Source organism: Gymnoscopelus microlampas, assembly GCF_963454915.1.
Source record: "Gymnoscopelus microlampas genome assembly, chromosome: 4".
Classification (NCBI taxonomy): Eukaryota; Metazoa; Chordata; class Actinopteri; order Myctophiformes; family Myctophidae; genus Gymnoscopelus; species Gymnoscopelus microlampas.
The window spans coordinates 16,388,691-16,407,072 of NC_139941.1; the positions used below are offsets into that span (position 1 = coordinate 16,388,691).

The 18,382-nt window shown below is 42.7% G+C and overlaps 2 protein-coding genes across 3 annotated transcripts in view; one reads left to right on the forward strand and one right to left on the reverse strand.

The window, feature by feature from the left end:
- The window catches only part of cabp7a (calcium binding protein 7a), a 688,996-nt gene that overhangs the window by 561,107 nt on the left and 109,507 nt on the right, over nt 1-18,382 (reverse strand). The gene's annotated exons all lie outside the window — the stretch shown is intronic.
- LOC311043974 (transmembrane protein 17A) lies at nt 10,252-14,680 on the forward strand (the record flags this gene model as incomplete). Its single annotated transcript, XM_084055397.1, has 4 exons — nt 10,252-10,375; nt 12,258-12,364; nt 13,395-13,508; nt 14,354-14,680. The coding sequence occupies 4 exons, from the start codon at nt 10,252-10,254 to the stop codon at nt 14,678-14,680; spliced, it is 672 nt and encodes a 223-aa protein (XP_083911523.1).

Sequence of the window (18,382 nt, forward strand, 5' to 3'; positions counted from 1 at the left end):
CTTTGTTTGTTTCTTTCAGATACTCAAGAATACATCCTGGCAGAGATTCTTCACCCTACCGAGCCTGCACCCTCCTGTGACACGTCTCAGCCTGCCTCCGCCACTGTCTACACTAAGGTAAGTCTTTTGAAGAGCCGCTGTCTACAAAGTCTTTCGAAGAGTCGCCGCTGTCTACAAAGTCTTTCGAAGAGTCGCTGTCTACAAAGTCTTTCGAAGAGTCGCTGTCTACAAAGTCTTTCGAAGAGTCGCTGTCTACAAAGTCTTTCGAAGAGTCGCTGTCTACAAGTCTTTCGAAGAGTCGCTGTCTACAAGTCTTTCGAAGAGTCGCTGTCTACAAAGTCTTTCGAAGAGTCGCTGTCTACAAGTCTTTCGAAGAGTCGCTGTCTACAAAGTCTTTCGAAGAGTCGCCGCTGTCTACACCTCCTGTGAACCGACCCCGGCTGCCTGCACCCTCCTGTGAACCGACCCCGGCTGCCTGCACCCTCCTGTGAACCGACCCCGGCTGCCTGCACCCTCCTGTGAACCGACCCAGGCTGCCTGCACCCTCCTGTGAACCGACCCAGGCTGCCTGCACCCTCCTGTGAACCGACCCAGGCTGCCTGCACCCTCCTGTGAACCGACCCGGCTGCTTGCACCCTCCTGTGAACCGACCCCGGCTGCACCCTCCTGTGAACCGACCCAGGCTGCACCCTCCTTTGAACCGACCCAGCCTACACAGTCTTTTGAAGAGGAGCTTCTGTCTGCAAAGTCTTTTGAAGAGGAGCTACTGTCTGTAGACAGAGGATCCTCTTCAAAAGACTTTGTAGACAGAGGATCCTCTTCAAAAAAGTCTTGTGAAGAGGATCCTCTTCAATAAAGTCTTGTGAAGAGCCTATGTCTACAGTGTAGACAGAGGCTCTTCACAAGACTTTGTAGACAGCGGCTCTTCACAAGACTTACCTTAGTGTAGACTCTACACTAAGGTAAGTCTTGTGAAGAGCCGCTGTCTACAAAATGTTTCGAGGAGGAGCCGCTGTCTACAAAGTCTTTCGAGGAGGAACCGCTGTCTACAAAGTCTTTCGAAGAGCCGCTGTCTACAAGTCTTGTGAAGAGCCTCTGTCTACAAAATCTTTCGAGGAGGAGCCGCTGTCTACAAAGTATTTCGAGGAGGAGCCGCTGTCTACAAAGTCTTGTGAAGAGTGCTCCTCACAAGACTTACCTTAGTGTAGACTCTACACTAAGGTAAGTCTTGTGAAGAGCCGCTGTCTACAAAATGTTTCGAGGAGGAGCCGCTGTCTACAAAGTCTTTCGAGGAGGAACCGCTGTCTACAAAGTCTTTCGAAGAGCCGCTGTCTACAAGTCTTGTGAAGAGCCTCTGTCTACAAAATCTTTCGAGGAGGAGCCGCTGTCTACAAAGTATTTCGAGGAGGAGCCGCTGTCTACAAAGTCTTGTGAAGAGCCTCTGTCTGCAGTGTAGACAGAGGCTCTTCACAAGACTTTGTAGACAGCGGCTCTTCACAAGACTTACCTTAGTGTAGACTCTACACTAAGGTAAGTCTTGTGAAGAGCCGCTGTCTACCAAATCTTTCGAGGAGGAGCCGCTGTCTACAAAGTCTTTCGAGGAGGAGCCGCTGTCTACAAAGTCTTTCGAAGAGCCGCTGTCTAGTAGTCTACAAAGTCTTTCGAAGAGCCGCTGTCTACAAAGTCTTTCGAAGAGCCGCTGTCTACAAAGTCTTTCGAAGAGCCTCTGTCTACAAGTCTTGTGAAGAGCCTCTGTCTACACCTCCTGTGACTCTCTATCCATGGATTTAGCTGCATGGGGGTTTCCTCTGAAGACGCCTTAAGGTAGGAACCTCTTTAGGGCTGTCACGATTATGACATTTAACTTGACGCTTGATTGATTCTCGCTCAAATAGTTGCGATTAACTATTTTAATTGCGTCGTAGTAACATTTTGAATATAACTTTGTCCGGCTTTTTTAGGCTTCGTAAACAAAAGCCGAACTACAAGCTCAAAACTACAAGCTTTGAGCGTGTAGGTCGGCTATTTCCACAATGATTGGAAAATGTTTGAAATTGTATGAACATTTTTCAACATGGAAACGATTATGACTTATCCCCAAAAAAAGTATTGCGATTATCTCAAATACTTGCGATTATGTAATAATTGTGACGGTCCTAATGACAATGACAATTTTCCTTTTCCTTTGCTGGATGCTGCAGTTGCTTCATGCTGCAGTTTGTAATGGATGATGCTTGTGGTGTATTTCATACTGGTTGGATGTATGAAATACGAATTGACGGATGTCTGTTGATGTGGTTAAAGATGTGTGCTCTTTTTTTCAGATTTCAAGGCTGACGTTGAATCTAAGACTATGTTGGTAGTGTAGTTTGTTTAGTTTGCATTCAATATTCATTTTGATGTGGCAAATCCAGGATTTGGACCTGGTGGTCCATAAGACCAAAGGTCACTTTTTGGTAGGTACCAAAAGGACACTGTTTGGTAGGTCCCAAAAGTCACTTTTTGGTCGGTACCAAAGGTCACCTTTTTCTGGCTGGGATGGGGGGGAACTGTATAAATCCGGGCCTGGACCTGGTCATCTTAAAGATCACGTTGTTCAATTTCTAACCAATGCCACTCGCCCACCCGTGGAGTGAAATCACAGCAAGGTAACTATACAATACACACACACACACACACACACACACACACACACACACACACACACACACACACACACACACTCTAATAATGAGCATTTTTCTTTTTTATGTTTGGTAGCTTTCTTTCAGACGAGAAGAAGCCATTCCGGTACACTAAGGCAAAAAATAGAAGGCACATCCTTGGATGTATTCATCACACTGCGAACCGACCCAGCCTGCACCCTCCTGTGAACCGACCCAGGCTGCACCCTCCTGTGAACCGACCCAGGCTGCACCCTCCTGTGAAACTACCGCTGGCTCCGCCAAAGACCTCGGCCCGCGGGGGGTTTCCTCTGAAGACTGCTCAAAGTAGGAACCTCTTTAGGGCTGTCACGATTATGATTAACTTGACGCTTGATTAATTGTCGCTCAAATAGTTGCGATTAGCGTTTTTAATTGCGTTGTGGTAACATTTTGAACTTTTTTCTGAATTCGTAACCAAAAGCCGAACTACAAGCTCAAAACGCATCACGTGGTGATGCGTTTTGAGCGTGTAGTTTGGCTATTTCCACAATATTTTGAAAATATATCAAAATGTTTTTCAACATGGAAACGATTATGACAATTATAACTATTATCCCCAAAAAAGTATTGCGATTATCTCAAATACTTGCGATTATGTAATAATTGTGACGTTCCTAATTTTTCCTTTTCCTTTGCTGTATGCTGCAGTTGCATCATGCTGCAATATACAGCAAAGGATGAAGTGTTTGTGTTGGATGCTACTTGTGGCGTATGCTGTTCTAACCCTAACCCTAACCTGCTGGGGGTTTTTTTCAGGTTTTTAGACATAGGCCTTTGTAAATCCGGGCCCCTACCTGGTCATTTGAAAAGGTCCAAAAGACCTGGTCATTTGAAAAGTCACTTTTTTGGGGTGTTAAGTCGCGGTGGGGGGAACTGTCTAATTTCTTGCCCAAAGAAGAACAAGAATCACATGAAGCTGCTACATTTTATTTCTTGCCCAAAGAAGAACAAGAATCACATGAAGCTGCTACATTTTAATCAAGATGATCTACGTTTTTCCATTTAAAAGTTTTAATTTCTTGCCCGAAGAAGAACAAGATCAAGATCAAGAACATCATGTCGATGTGTCCCAACATACCTGAACTGAGTCAACGAGATGTACATTTTGAATGACAAATGTCTAACCAATGGAGCAACTATTTTGTATTTCTTGCCCACCTTTGGAGTTACATCATCGCAAGGTAGCTATACAATCCAATAGCAATACAAGTGATCAGCAGTTTGCACAAGCATACTGTGCTGTCTACCAGGCCCACTTCTTCATGTATGTTTTGAAGTGTCCAACCCCAGTACGCAGTCTGTTCAGCTAGGTCAATTTCCAGCATAGCAGATCTCCCTCCTTTGATGCCGTCTCCTGGGTCCCAGATGTAGCAGTGACAACGTGTGGGCCCATGCAGAAGACTCCGACTCCTGCTTCCAGGATGCCTCCATCCATGCCTTTGTAGACAGGTCCTCAGCGATAGAACTGAGCATCTCTTGTTGAATGGGTGGCGGGACTTGAGTCTGTTTTGAAGGCAATGCCGTCATAGTGTTGTCATGCAGGATATGCCAGTCATCTTTCTGGGCTATCCTTGGGGCGAGGATGTGAGGGTAGCAGCCTCTCGTTGGAGGCCGGTTGAGGCAATTCCTGCTAGCATTGGGAAGTAGAATATAGGGGTACGATTCAGGCAACCAGTTATAATCCGGAGAACATTGTTAATGGCAGCATCAACCTTTTTGGCATGTGGGCTTCTACACCAAGCTGAGGCACAGTGTTTGGCTGCAGCAAAGACCAGGGCTTGCGTGGGGATTCGTAGTACTTTGGCAGAGGAATCTCAGGACGTACCAGCGAGACATCAGATTGGCGAGACCTTTGATGACACTTTGGCCTCTGGGTGTTGCTTAGAAGACAGTGTCCTATCCAGGTACCTTGGGGCTTGCTGGAACTCCAGGTGATTGTGGTCCATGAACACGTCCAGTTCCCGTTTTGCTTCGCTGTTGTTGACGTGATATGCTGCCAACACTGTCTTCCCAATGCTGAGCTGCAGGCGCCACCTACGAAGGTAGGCTCCTAAGATGTCCATGTGGACATGATGGAAGTAATTTGGGGTAGAGCGGCTGAGTTGGATTTGACAGACCAGGAGTGTTGGTATAGGTAGAGGCATGGCCGAAGAGCTTTGCCCATCACTCACTTCTTGCTGATGCCGAAGTCAAAACACAGTATTTCCCTCATTGTGATAGCTCTAAGTCTGCAGTACACCTGACTGGTGGCAATAGCCTGGTTGTGATGCGTGTGATCAATCAGGGTGTGCTCTTTGGTCGTTCACAAATAAATCACCACAAGTGCCACAAAATGCCTCAAAATTATTTAAAAAGACCACAAATGCCGCAACAAATATCTCAACTGTGGTGAGGTTTTAAAGGGTTCAAGGTTTTAAAGGTTTAAGGTTTTAAAGGTTTAAGGTTTAAAAGGTTTAAGGTTTTTTAAGGTTTAAGGTTTTTTAAGGTTTAAGGTTTTTTAAGGTTTAAGGTTTTTTAAGGTTTAAGGTTTTTTAAGGTTTAAGGTTTAAAAGGTTTAAGGTTTAAAAGGTTTAAGGTTTTTAAAGGTTTAAGGTTTTAAAAGGTTTAAGGTTTTTAAAAGGTTTAAGGTTTTAAAGGTTTGAAACATGTAAAGGTTTGAAAGGTTCAAAAGGTTTAAAAGTACAAATGATTTCAAAAATTCAAATGGTAGCCGACATGTCCTAAGTAGGCCAAACATTGTAGTTGGAACAGAGTTTGTAGCAAAAATAATTAAGGGCTAGTTTGCCGTCAAAAAACGGATGGAACAGGTGGAAAATCCCATTCATTTCAATGGGGAAATTCAAAGTGAAATATCTCAAAAAAATTAAATCAGATAAAAAAAATAAAAAAAATGCGACAACAAATTAGCTTATATCCACTGCAACGGCCAAAGAGCTTACCCTGATTGATCACATCTACGCATCACAACCAGGCAATTGCCACTAGTGAGGGGTGCAGACATACAGCTATCACAATGAGGTATATACTGTGTTTTGACTTCGGCATCAGCAAGAAGTGAGTGATGTGCAAAGCTCTTCAGCCATGCCTCTCCCTATACTAACACTCCTGGTCTGTAAAATCCAACTAAGCTGCTCTACCCCAATGACCTCCATCATGTCCACATGGACATCTTGGCAGCCTACTTTTGCTGGTGGCGCCTGCAGCTCAGCATTGGCAAGACGGTGTTGGCAGCATATCACCTCAACAACAGTGAAGCAGAAAGGGAACCGGATGTGTTCATGGACAACAACCAGCTGGAGTTCCAGCAAGCCCCAAGGTATCTGGATAGGACACTGTCTTTTAAGCAACACCCAGAGGCCAAAGTGTCATCAAGGGTCTCGCCAATCTGATGTCTCGCTGGTACGTCCTGAGATTCCTCTGCCAAGGTACTATGAATCCCCACGCAAGCCCTGGTCTTCGCTGCAGCAAAACACTGTGCCTCAGCCTGGTGTAGGAGCCCACATGCCAAAAAGGTTGATGCTGCCATTTAGCTACGTTCTCCGGATCATAACTGGTTGCCTGAATCCCGCCTGAATGTTCTACTTCCCAATCCTAGCAGGAATTGCCTCAACCGGACTACAACGAGAGGCTGCTACCCTCACATCCTCGCCCCAAGGAAAGCCCAGAAACATGATTGGCATATCCTGCATGACACCTCTATGACAGCGTTGCCTCCAAACAGACTCAAGTCCCGCCGCCCATTCAACAAGAGATGCTCAGTTCTATCCCTGAGGACCTGTCTACAAAGGCATGGATGGAGGCATCCTGGAAGCAGGAGTGGGGAGTCTTCTGCATGGGCCCACACGTTGTCACCGCTAGATCTGGGACCCAGGAGACGGCATCAAAGGAGGAAGATCTGCCACGCCGGCAATTGACCTAGCTGAACCGACTGCGTACTGGGGTTCGACACTTCAAAACATGCATGAAGAATGGGGCCTGGCAGACAGCACAGTATGCTTGAGGAGACTGCTGATCACATAATATTCTCTCTGTGTCCTCTACAGATCACCATCGGAGGCCGGTCTCTTTGATGTGGGACCTGAGACGAGGGCGTGGCTGCACGTCATTGAGCTGGACATCTGATGATGATGATACACGAAAGAAGAAGTCCTGAGTCTCTTACAATTATGAAATATAGATTTGCTATGTTTGTAATAAATGTTTCATGTTGTCTCGTCCCAATTGTTGATCGCCCCCCTCCCCCCCCCCCACTCTCGGCCTGCACCTTGTCGTGGTGAGTGGGCTTTAAACCAAGACAGGCCATTTAACCACAGTTGTAAGGTAACAAAGTACATTTACTCAAGTACTGTCCTTAAATAAAATTGAGGTATTTTTTGAGTGGTGCCAACCACTCCTATATCTGACTTTGTCTGTGTGTCCGTCCGTATGTATGTATGTCCAATAAACAAACATTGATGACAACATCAATACGGGGCTCATCAAAGGCACCACTCTCTTCACACAGGGTGTGATTTTCTTTTTTACTTTACTGGAGCATTTCCAATTTTCACAATTTTCTCTTCTACTCCACTACATCTCAAATGTAAATATTATATTTTTACTCCACTGAAAGCTTTTGAAAGCTTTAGATACTTGTTAATTTGTAGATTTTGAGCATTACAAAACATACATTAACCACTTCAGCCCTATATACATTTCGGCCATTTGAAAATAAGACGATCTACACGCTCACAATAATTATGCATTGTGAGCTTGTAGATCCACTATTTCCAAAATGATTGTATGTATTTCATACATTTGAAAACTTGTGACATTCTGCATGCATATTTTCAATAATTTATATTTTTGGTACTTTAAGTAGATTTTTATACCAATACGTTTCTACTTTTACTCAAGTAAATGTTGAATTCTGGGACTTTTACTTGTAACAGTATTTCTGCATTGCAGTATTGATACTTTTATTTCAGTAAACAATGTGAGTAATGGGCACTTAACACATCTCTTCTGGGTGGAGCTCACTACAAGCTCACAACGCGTCGCGAGCTTGTAGTTCAGCTATAGCCAAATAGGGCTGAAGTGGATAATGTATGTTTTGTAATGATGATCAAAATCTACAATGATAATCAAAATCTACAAAGTAACTAGTAACTAAAGTTTTTAAATGATTGCAGTGGAGTAAAAGTATAATATTTTCCTCTGAGATGTAGGGAATAGAATTAAAAGTATTGAACATTGGAAATACTCCACAAGTAAAAAATACCTCAACATTGTAGGCCTACTTAAAGGAGGAGTTCACCCAAATAAATGACTTATTTCTATCAATTGCACACCCCATGAAGCCTTGAATTCATGGATTTATTTTTGTTTTTGTGGCATTCCTAAACCAATACTTTGATGACCGGGTGTGTATCCGGTAGGAGACGCAAATAATCTACTTTGTGTCTCCTACCGGATACATTAGCTGGTAGGAGACGGGAATCAAATTATTGGCTTAGGAATGCCACAAAAACAAAAAGAAATCCATGGATTCAAGGCTTCATGGGGTGTGCAATTGATAGAAAATAAGTCATTTATTTGGGTGAACTCCTCCTTTTAAGAGAAGTTCCACTGCTCCTCAAAAGGACAACTTTATTTTTCATCCTCGATGACGAGCCTACTATTATTATTGCATGTGGAATAACTGCAAGCCAATGTTCAGAGGCATTGTCAGTATTTGTCTTAATTTCTTGAGTTCCTATTTATTTTATTGCCAATAATTCAACTGTAAGCCAGTGTTTTTCAGACATATTGTCTGTTATTGCTATGCAATAAATAGTAAAAAGAAATTCTACATGCATAAGTAATAATACAAAAGCTAATAATAATAATAAAATCAAATGAAAATAGAAAAGTTAATGTCGAGACCTGTCTTGTTTTAGTAGTGCTGATGATGTCATGATCAACTGTATTTGGTTAGGTCAAAGCTATGCCAAATCCACCCTTGCCCACTATTAGCTAATAGCCGATGACTGGGTCACTTGTGTTGCGCCATAAAAAAACAAACGCAACAAACCAAAACAAAAGGCACTAGTCTGGTTCTCCTGGTTTTACTAAGACGGGGTTCAAATCCCTGTGGTGCCCTGCTCATGGTTTGCGTTGCATTTCCATTTCCATGGTGGATTAGAAGCGACTATAGTCCACATAGCACTTCAAACCTATTTCAAGGTTTCAAGGTTTTTCAAGGTTCAAGCCTCACTTGGTGCAGACTTCATCTAAGTTGCATTTCACACAACATGACTATCAATGAATACATCTGCAATTGTTAAAGATAACATGAAATACTTAATTGAGTGTTTTTTACATACTTCATTGTGAAAATAGCTGTTCTACAATCTCACAACTTTTCAGATAGCAATGAGAGTATGTTTTTTCAATGTATAACATACTTCATTGTGAAAATAGCCGATGTACAATCTGACAACTTTTAATGGTTTGTGAGCTTGTAGATCGGCTACTTTCACTAGTTTTGGTTCTGAGGAGATGTACAATTTCTTCATTGGTAAATGGTTTGTGAACGAGTCATCTTAGTGTTAGTGAAACAGGGGCTTGGGTCATGACAGAAGGCAAGAGTTTGTGATCCTCAACAGACAATATCAGCCTGGACAAAGCTATAGCACTATAGGAAGTGTTGCAGCTACCTAAGAGTGCCTCACGACCGCAAGGTTGCCGGTTCAAGCCTCACTTGATGCAGACTCATTTAAGTTGAATTGCAAAAAACATGACTCAATATATTCCGTTTCCATGGCTCTCTCTCTCTTCAATATATTCCGTTTCCATGGCGCTCTCTCTCTCTCTTCAATCTATTCCGTTTCCATGTCTTTCTCTTCAATCTATCCTCTCTCTTTCTCTCTCTCTCTCTCTCTCTCTCTCTCTCTCTCTCTCTCTCTCTCTCTCTCTCTCTCTCTCTCTCTCTCTCTCTCGCGCTCACAGGCCCTCATTGGAAACAAGACCGCAAGGACTTTCATGAACTGACCTGTTAAAGGAATTATCATTTCTCTTTCTCTCTCCTGGCCCCGTATTATCGCTGCTTGCAGCTATATTATCACTTTGTAATGCTACTGACATTTGCACACAACACTGCCGTGAAGGTAGCTGACAGGCCCTTCTTGATGTCAATCAATCAAGTCACTTTAATTCAAGTGGCAGATGCCAAAAAGACGAGGAAAAATAAACAAAACAACACTGTTTTAATCAATGTTTGTGCGTTTCAATCATGCATGTTTGTATTATTTATTTTTTTAAAGTTTAATTATCACCTTTTTTAACCTCAGCCTACTTTGTTGCACATGGTTGTTTCTTTTTAATCAACCCTAATCCCCTGTTCGACCGCCTCTTTCTGTATAATCTGATTAGCACTGTCTGTCTGCTTGTGTGCGTCCATGTGTGTATGTATATGTGACAGAAGACGACAGGGATTAGTGAAACAAACATACACACACACAGTCACACAGAACAGAAGGATAGATGCACACTAGAGACTGCAGCCTTCTTCTCTGGCACCTCCACCATGCCTGTGTTCTACTCTCCGGTACCACAGAACCTGCGCATGAGTTTGGCCTACGTTGGCGGCTCTGTCTTTAATAACAACAGGACCAGAGACAGTGACTTCAGGGAGCAGGGCAACAGTGCAGGTTGGACAGTGAACGTCTGCATGTTGTCGACTCAGGCAGCGCACGTTGAATTTGTATTAAGTCTTCTCTCGTCAATGTGGATAAAAAGAGTTTATTTGTATTTATGTTGTAACCAGATGAAAGATTTTATGATTCCTGTGTTGCACCAGTGCAACATGAATATAATATATTTCCTGCTGGAATCAGAACTGTGTTAGTCTTACAAAGCAGTGTTTATTCCTTGGCAGCGTTCAGCAGGCAAGAACAACATAATTAGATTTGCTCTCCTGTCTTAATGCTATGCATTCATTTCAAACTATTAATGAGCATAGCAAACACCATAACAATTTGCAGCTTGTATAGTCAATGTGGGGCCTACAGGCGGATGCGATCAATAACAATTACCTACATGTGGAGTTTTATTAAAATTGGCATGTAGGTGGGTGGGCATCATTAAAAATGACAGCCACCCATGGTAGGACATGGTAGGAGAATATAACAATAATACAATAACATGTATAACTAATAACTAATTTGTGTTGATTCCTTTGTTTATTGTAAAATTGGAGAGACAAATCTGAAATACAGCCTTGTTTATTGTTAAGAAAAAAGCTGCATAAAAAAAACAATATACAGTAAAAGTTTCTACAGTATAGATTCACAGCGACCCGTTGTGAACTTGAAGATCGTCTGTTTTTGGGGTGCAACACCGCCATAAGTATAAATCAGGCTTGACTGCCAGCCCAATAGCGAGTGGTTGGAACCACAGGCATTGCCACACACGAGTGATGCACTCATCACATCTCTTCCTCCCATGCTGGATCCTATCGTTTAGCAGGATCCATGCATGTAGTACTGTAGATTCAGGGCCTCCCAATCGCATGGTCTGATCTGATGGGAGTGACTTAGTGACAAAGCATCTTAAGAGCTGCGTAACCAACAGAGCCTGTGTGTTGCCAAGGAGTATGGAGCTCAGAGCAATAATAGGAATGGGGACAACACCCCTCCTTGAGCGACTCCAGATGTCATCCGAGTCCAGTGGCTTTGTGTACTGTTAGTGAACATCCTTTGGGTCCTGCTGTGGAGGTAGTGTCCACGCACTGCAGGCTTTGACCAAGGGAATGTTGCTGAAGACTTATTTTGGTTGGCAAATTCTTCTTTTACAGCTGAAAGGATCTTATCACTATTCTTTTGCACTCATGCACTGGATAATGCTATGGAGATTTGCTCCTGGTATGGGCACCACATTTGTATCTGTATTTTCTTAAGATAGTTGGAGGCTTGCCCAGAATGCCTACTGAGAGTGACTTGTTTCAGAGATAGGTAACAACAGGCACTTGAACATCAGCGTGTGCTTTTAGAAGCCAAGAAGGACTGCCATCCGGGCCTGCTGCTTTCCTGCTTTTAGTTTGTTTGGAATAAGGACGTCACCTCTCCTAAAGAGTCTCGTTCTTGTTGTTTGGTCGTGGGAGAGGGGGGAGGACAATGCACAATGGGGTGCAGTCACACCAGGTCCCTGCACAAAATGTTCTTTTAACTATTGAATTAAATGAAACACCATCTACACATGCTCGTGCATGATCTGAGCCCTTCTGCTTCGTTCCCAGCTCTGTGTTCACAAAGTCCCACCATTTTCATTGATTTTCGGTTTCAGCTGTTGAATGTCTTGTATGAACCTTGTTCAATGAGCCTTTGCACCTGATTCCTGACCCTCCACTTCCAATGTAATAACGGTCACAATGAAACTTAACTAGCATGCTAAGGGGACGCATATGCTCAGAAGATTTGTATACGGTGCAGATTTTTACCCATGTATGCTGCTAATTGTTAGTAGGGGAATGGTTATGACGTTTAACAGGCTGTCAGTAAATTAACAGTTGTAACAATATTGCTTATCTTGCAGTGATCAATGAGCTGGTGTCTCACCTGCCCCTCCAGATGATCATGTACTTCAACATGTTCTACTTCCCCTGCTGGTGGTTCTCTGCCGTGGTCATGCTGCATGTAAAGGTTGGTCAGACGATGGGGGACTCTATACAGTACCTCTGCTCTAAAATAAAGCGGGCAGCATACGTGTAAAGCTGGAAAGAGTTGAAAAGTTTATTGTCAAATGGTTAAAAGAGAGAACTAATCAAGCACTATTAAGGCCATCTGTGCTCCTATTGGTCTATAGATAATTGACAGTTTGGGGTGAGAAGCTGCCCTCTTGTTTAGGTGCATTTCATTCTTTGAGGCAGGGGCAGTCATTTGGGGTCTCAGGGGATGAATGTTTTCATGTTATTTTTAACTGTTCATGTAGACACTTTAGCTCAGGATTAACCATTTACCATTTATTGCAATGATATTGCATTCAGTTTGGCGGTGTGACTCTGCTCGTGTGATATTACAGATTACCTGCGCAAGCATGACACAGAATCTGAGATCACAAACCCCCAGGAGCAGAGCATAAGATACAGTTATTACATGAACATAAAATGTAACCTTTAAATGCATAATTAAACTACCACATATCATAGTACAATCACCACAGTACAATCCACAGAATCATCCTATTAACTAACTAAATGCCACAGGGAGGAGGCCGGGGAGGTGGAGGGAATTTGAAAACTGACAGCTGTACAACCAGCTGAGACAGCGAAGCACGTATAATGAACAGTGAACAGAGACTGCTTAAATGAACCGCCTGAGTTGCACTGTGGGAATGAGGGCGTGTGTGAGTTAGCTCGTAGCGAATGAGAATGAAGTGAGGTTGACCGTGGAGGGACAGACTGATTTGTAGGTGTATTAATTAACTTGTTTTCGAATTAATGGGGGGGGGGGGGGGGGTCCGGGAAGCTTGCATGTAAACCTTCCGTGCCATGAACTATCGCTATGCTGAATTTTATTGACTACAGTTCAATAATCACTTGTAAGTCACTCTGGATAACAGCATCTGTTAAATGCCTACCTTGTAAATTTTCACTCAGGGTATACACAATTTGGAAAAAGAAAGAAAGAAATCATCATCAGATAATCACTCATCTGCCTTTGTTCTTCCCAGTTCCACTACCTTGCTGGCTACTATCAGGCTCTCCTGGTAACAGGGATCATTCTCCTCACTGTGGTTGAAGTGGTCCGGCTCTACCTGGGTTACATTGGCAACCTCGGAGAGAAGGTAAAGTCAGCCGACATCATCCTCCTTCCTGAGCCAAAGGGCAGCAGTCAATAGCTCTATATTACAATAATCATTGCTATAGAGTGGACACATTTTCAACCAGGGGAGAAAACACACACAGGATGAACAAGTGAAATTGGAAGTGATGAAACAAAGTAACAGACTTGTTATTGATTGTCACAGCTTACAGAAAAGGATAAACAGTGATAAAGAAACCCTTCATGTTTTCTGAAAGAAAACAAACAAACACACAAGACAAACACAAACCCTCCCACCCAACCCTCTCTCAAAATAGTACATTGACAGTAAATGAAAAAGTACAAGGAAGAGGGCAAAAAGTGGGAAAAGGAGAAAAAAAAGACATAGGAAAAAACGGAAAAAACTAAAGCAAACATCTAACAGACACATTTTAAACTGGAAAGCTGATCCGAGGAAATTGGTGTCCCACCTTATAACATTTATTCTCTGTTTATTTGACCTGGAGGGATGGGAAGACCCATACTGAACAAACATTATTATAGCTATGATTGTCATTCAGATATACCGCACACCTTTTAATAAAAAATAAACATTTTGTTTTAATAAAAAAAATGTATCACTTACCGGCAGCACCTTTAAACTGACACTCAGAATTTTGCTTTGCACTCTACTGCTGAATATAACTCAGCAGAGAAAGCCCTAAAGTGCTTCAGCATTCTGTTTGTGCACATACAATAGTTCTTGGCTAGAGCTCTCCTTTGAGAGATGGGCTCCTCACAGCTCACTCCATCTCTCTCTCTCTCTCTCTCTCTCTCTCTCTCTCTCTCTCACTCTCACTCTCACTCTCCCTCTCTCACTCTCATCAGGTGCCAGAACTAGCAGCGTTCTGGCTTCTGTCCTTCGTATTCCAGTTGCCCATACTGCTGTTCTTCCTGACAGACGAGGCCATCATCATCCTGCCCCTGGAGAGGGCCGTCCACTCCGTCTACCTCCTCTTCCTGCTGGTGGAGATCCTGGCCTCGTTCCTGGCCCTGCGCACCATGACCCACAAGCTCACCGTCCTGTTCCACCTGCGGCAGCTCGGAGAGGTGGAGAGCTTACGACCTGAGGGCATGACCCCCGTCTACGGGCCGCCATACCACCGCAGGCTCAGTGTATTGCCCATGCCGCCACTGCGTGCGTACCACGACTGACTGAGGGATCGGGATGAGACTTTGGCGCACACACGCACACACACACACACACACACACACACACACACACACACACACACACACACACACACACACAGTAATCCGCCCAGCAACATCACCCAGTCTACCAATTGCTCTACCTCCACCCAGAGAGGTAGAGTAGCCTATTTATGCATTTACATATTTGAAAAACAAAATGCTATTTTGTCATTTATATTGATGTTTTTTTTTACAAAATACTAAAAATGCTTTAAACAAGTTACATTTCATGATACGATAATACTTTAGAAAGTTAGAGACAAAAACTTTATTTCCAAAAACCTTACTTACTATCTGTGTAATATTTAGTGCTGTGTTTCCGACCCTGCAGGATATTTTATATTCTGTATTCAGGTATGGGTCATATTCATGCCTTATTCACTATTACCCAGCAGCTAGTAGCGTACATATTTGATCTGTTCCACCCAGACCTTATTCGACTGATGAAGGATTCATCTTTCCAGTTTAATCAGGTGGAAACATAGATCAAATATTCAGTGTTGGTTTCTATACCATGATACCACTAATCTAATGCACACTCGTGAAATGAAATATGGAGTATTTTGTATCAAAGTACATTTTGATACTTACTACGGAAGTGTTGACGGAACCAGAGAAGACAGATTATTCACATTTTCATGCTGTGTGTCTCAGTGGTGTGCTGACGTGGACTTGAAAATGTTGATTTCTCTTTACTTAATAGAAAGAAATGGGTTGACACACATTTCCATATTGCTTTTCATGTTGCGTCTCGTCTCATCCCTCTGGGTTCACGTGTCAGACCTTATTTGTAAGCTACGGTGTCTGTCTCTTCCAGTATTTATATGGCACTGCAGTGAAACCGTGTTAAATATTTATGACCACACAGTGGCACTCAACGACCAAAAGAGGGCCAGTGATGCTGTGCTGCAAAGTGTAATGGAAAGATTACCATGCAGTGCCTGTCCTATATGTCCATGATCTGTCCTCATCTGCGACCATTCTGTCAGAGTAATAAAGGTTAAGGCCTGTCCACTGCTGATAGATGGTATAGCAGTGGATGGCACATAATGCCTAATTTATAGGCTGCTCCATTGTGATTGTCTATTCTCGGCTATTACCGTTGTACAACCAAGTATAAGTTGTGCTTCACACTTGTCATACCTATCTGTTGTCCCATGGACACCCATGTCAGAATATGACATTACAAATGGTTTCGACCCCATTTGATGTGTTGCTGTTCTAGAGAGGTCATAGTGGACGGATTCCCCTCCTCACTGTTGAGTGATTGGTGGAGTGCCACTATTTCATTTCCCCCCACGATAGGGGAAAGGCGAAATTCTTTGGAATTCAATTCAACTCTTTGCGCCTCTCAGTCCCTTGATGATCCAAGGAGAGTTTGCAAAGCAGTCGTCTCTGTGAGACGCAAATGATTTGTGACAGTCCACAAACAATGAAGCTTCATTTTGCTGGCTGCTACAGTATTAATTCAGGATAGATGATGCAAACAGATGCCTGATGGGAGACTTAGCCTAAGTGATGTTTACTTCTTGCTTAGACAGGGCAGGTATCACTCCAAGGAAGAGTAAACAATGAAAATATTAAAAGTATTCACGACTCTTTCGTAAGATCGAGGCTATAGGATAAATATTTTGGGCCATAGACTCTCTAAGTGCATCAGTATGCACTCGAATCGAGATTGAAAACAGAATATGGAACCATTCAGGGGAGTGAAAGAGTCTGAATAAATATAGCAACCTACTATACCTGAACCACATGAGAAAAAAACCTTTAGCTCATATACGCCTCTTCAATTTAGTTTCCTGCTTTCTCTTCATATAGTGAACCCCTCTAGACTCCCTCACTGTCAAAGAAGTGCACTGATCATACAGAAGAGAAATAATCTCACTGTCGAGCTTATCTCTCTCCAACTAATTCACTAGCGAGTGAAACACAGCCTCATAATTCCCTTCGAGGTCCCCAGATGGTCCCTCTCGATTCTGCTAGACCATGCAGCGTGCGCACAACAGGGATCTGGAGCCCTGATTGCTGAATTCTGTTTTCTTTCTTCTTTTCTCTTTTAACGCGTTTGAACCTCATTGGCGGTCAGAGACAAGGAATTTAAGCAAGCTGCCGGTCTGCTGGTAAAAAGAAAAAAGGAATTGAGACTCCCCAGTCACACACCCCCCCGAGATCCAGTGTCCCCATCTGAGGTGACTCATCGCACTTTCCCTCGTCAAATTGGATTTCATTGGCGGAGCACGGGCACGGTTAATGATATTCTAGTAGAGACAGATGAATCAGAGATAATAATATAATATACACATAAAGGACAAGTTTTCATTTAACACAGAGAGTGTTAAACCCTTGTACACTTTGGAGTGAACCACTTAAACCCTATTTTATACTAGCAAAAATAGCAGATCTACAAGCTCACAACATGTTGCATCACATCTGCAATTTCATCTTGAAAAATGTTTCATCTATATCGACTTAATATGCACCCTGGGTTCTGAAGTGGTCAAATATACACTGAGGATTTCACTGTGTGTGTGTGTGTGTGTGTGTGTGTGTGTGTGTGTGTGTGTGTGTGTGTGTGTGTGTGTGTGTGTGTGTGTGTGTGTGTGTGTGTGTGTGTGTGTGTGTGTGTGTGTGTGTGTGTGTGTGTGTGTGTGTGTGTGTGTGTGTGTGTGTGTGTGTGTGTGTGTGTGTGTGTCGTGTTATTTTCTGTGAAAACCTCAAACAAACAACGTGTGTGTAATTGCCAGAAGATACACAACCACCAACACACACATGTTTTGTCATTATGGAAGCTTTATTGTTTCAGTTTGAGTCGCAGTGTTTTGAAGCCAGTCCATAGGGCATAGCAGTGGTGGCCATTTTCTGGTTCCACTCCAAAATACTCAATGCATTTTTCCCATTGACATTTCCAAAAATATTTATATCAATTAATTTCAGCCTAGAATCAAGCCATTCAGGGTCCTGATGAATCATGACCATAAAACGATTGATTCTGTGAAAAATTATTTTTGAAAACGGCAAAACACAAGGGTATTTATTAAATATAGTATATCAAATAATTACATATAAAATAAAATCACAGAAAAATGTGTTTTATGGTCATGATTCACCAGGACCCTGGATGGCTTGATTCTAGGCTGAAATTAATTGATATAAATATTTTTGGAAATGTCAATGGGAAAAATGCATTTTGGAGTATTTTGGAGTGGTACCAGAAAATGGCCGCCACTGCTATGCCCTATCAAAGATTTTTAATATAGCAAGATACGCAATCTCCGGTTTACTTCCCGTTTCTGCGTGATGTAGGTGGACACCTTTTTAGGAGACAGGAAGCAAGTTGGAGTCTATTGATTCCAATGGAAGAGTCAACGTGAACACAGCTTCTGAACCATTCCTTAGCTCCATGGATACTGAACTAAATATTGGACCCAATCATCACAAGCCACACAATATGTACAAGATTTTCATACTAAAATGGCTTTTTTTAGAGACACATATTAGGAGAAAATTGTTATCAACCTTTCTCTATCCCATCAACACACTCTCGCGAGATTTGGGAAGATATCTGAAGAGTCCATCTGCAGTCTGACGGACGAGACATAGAGGGCTCTGTCCCTTATTTTTTAACTCTATGCTCTGTCCCTATAAGATGTTCTAAAAACT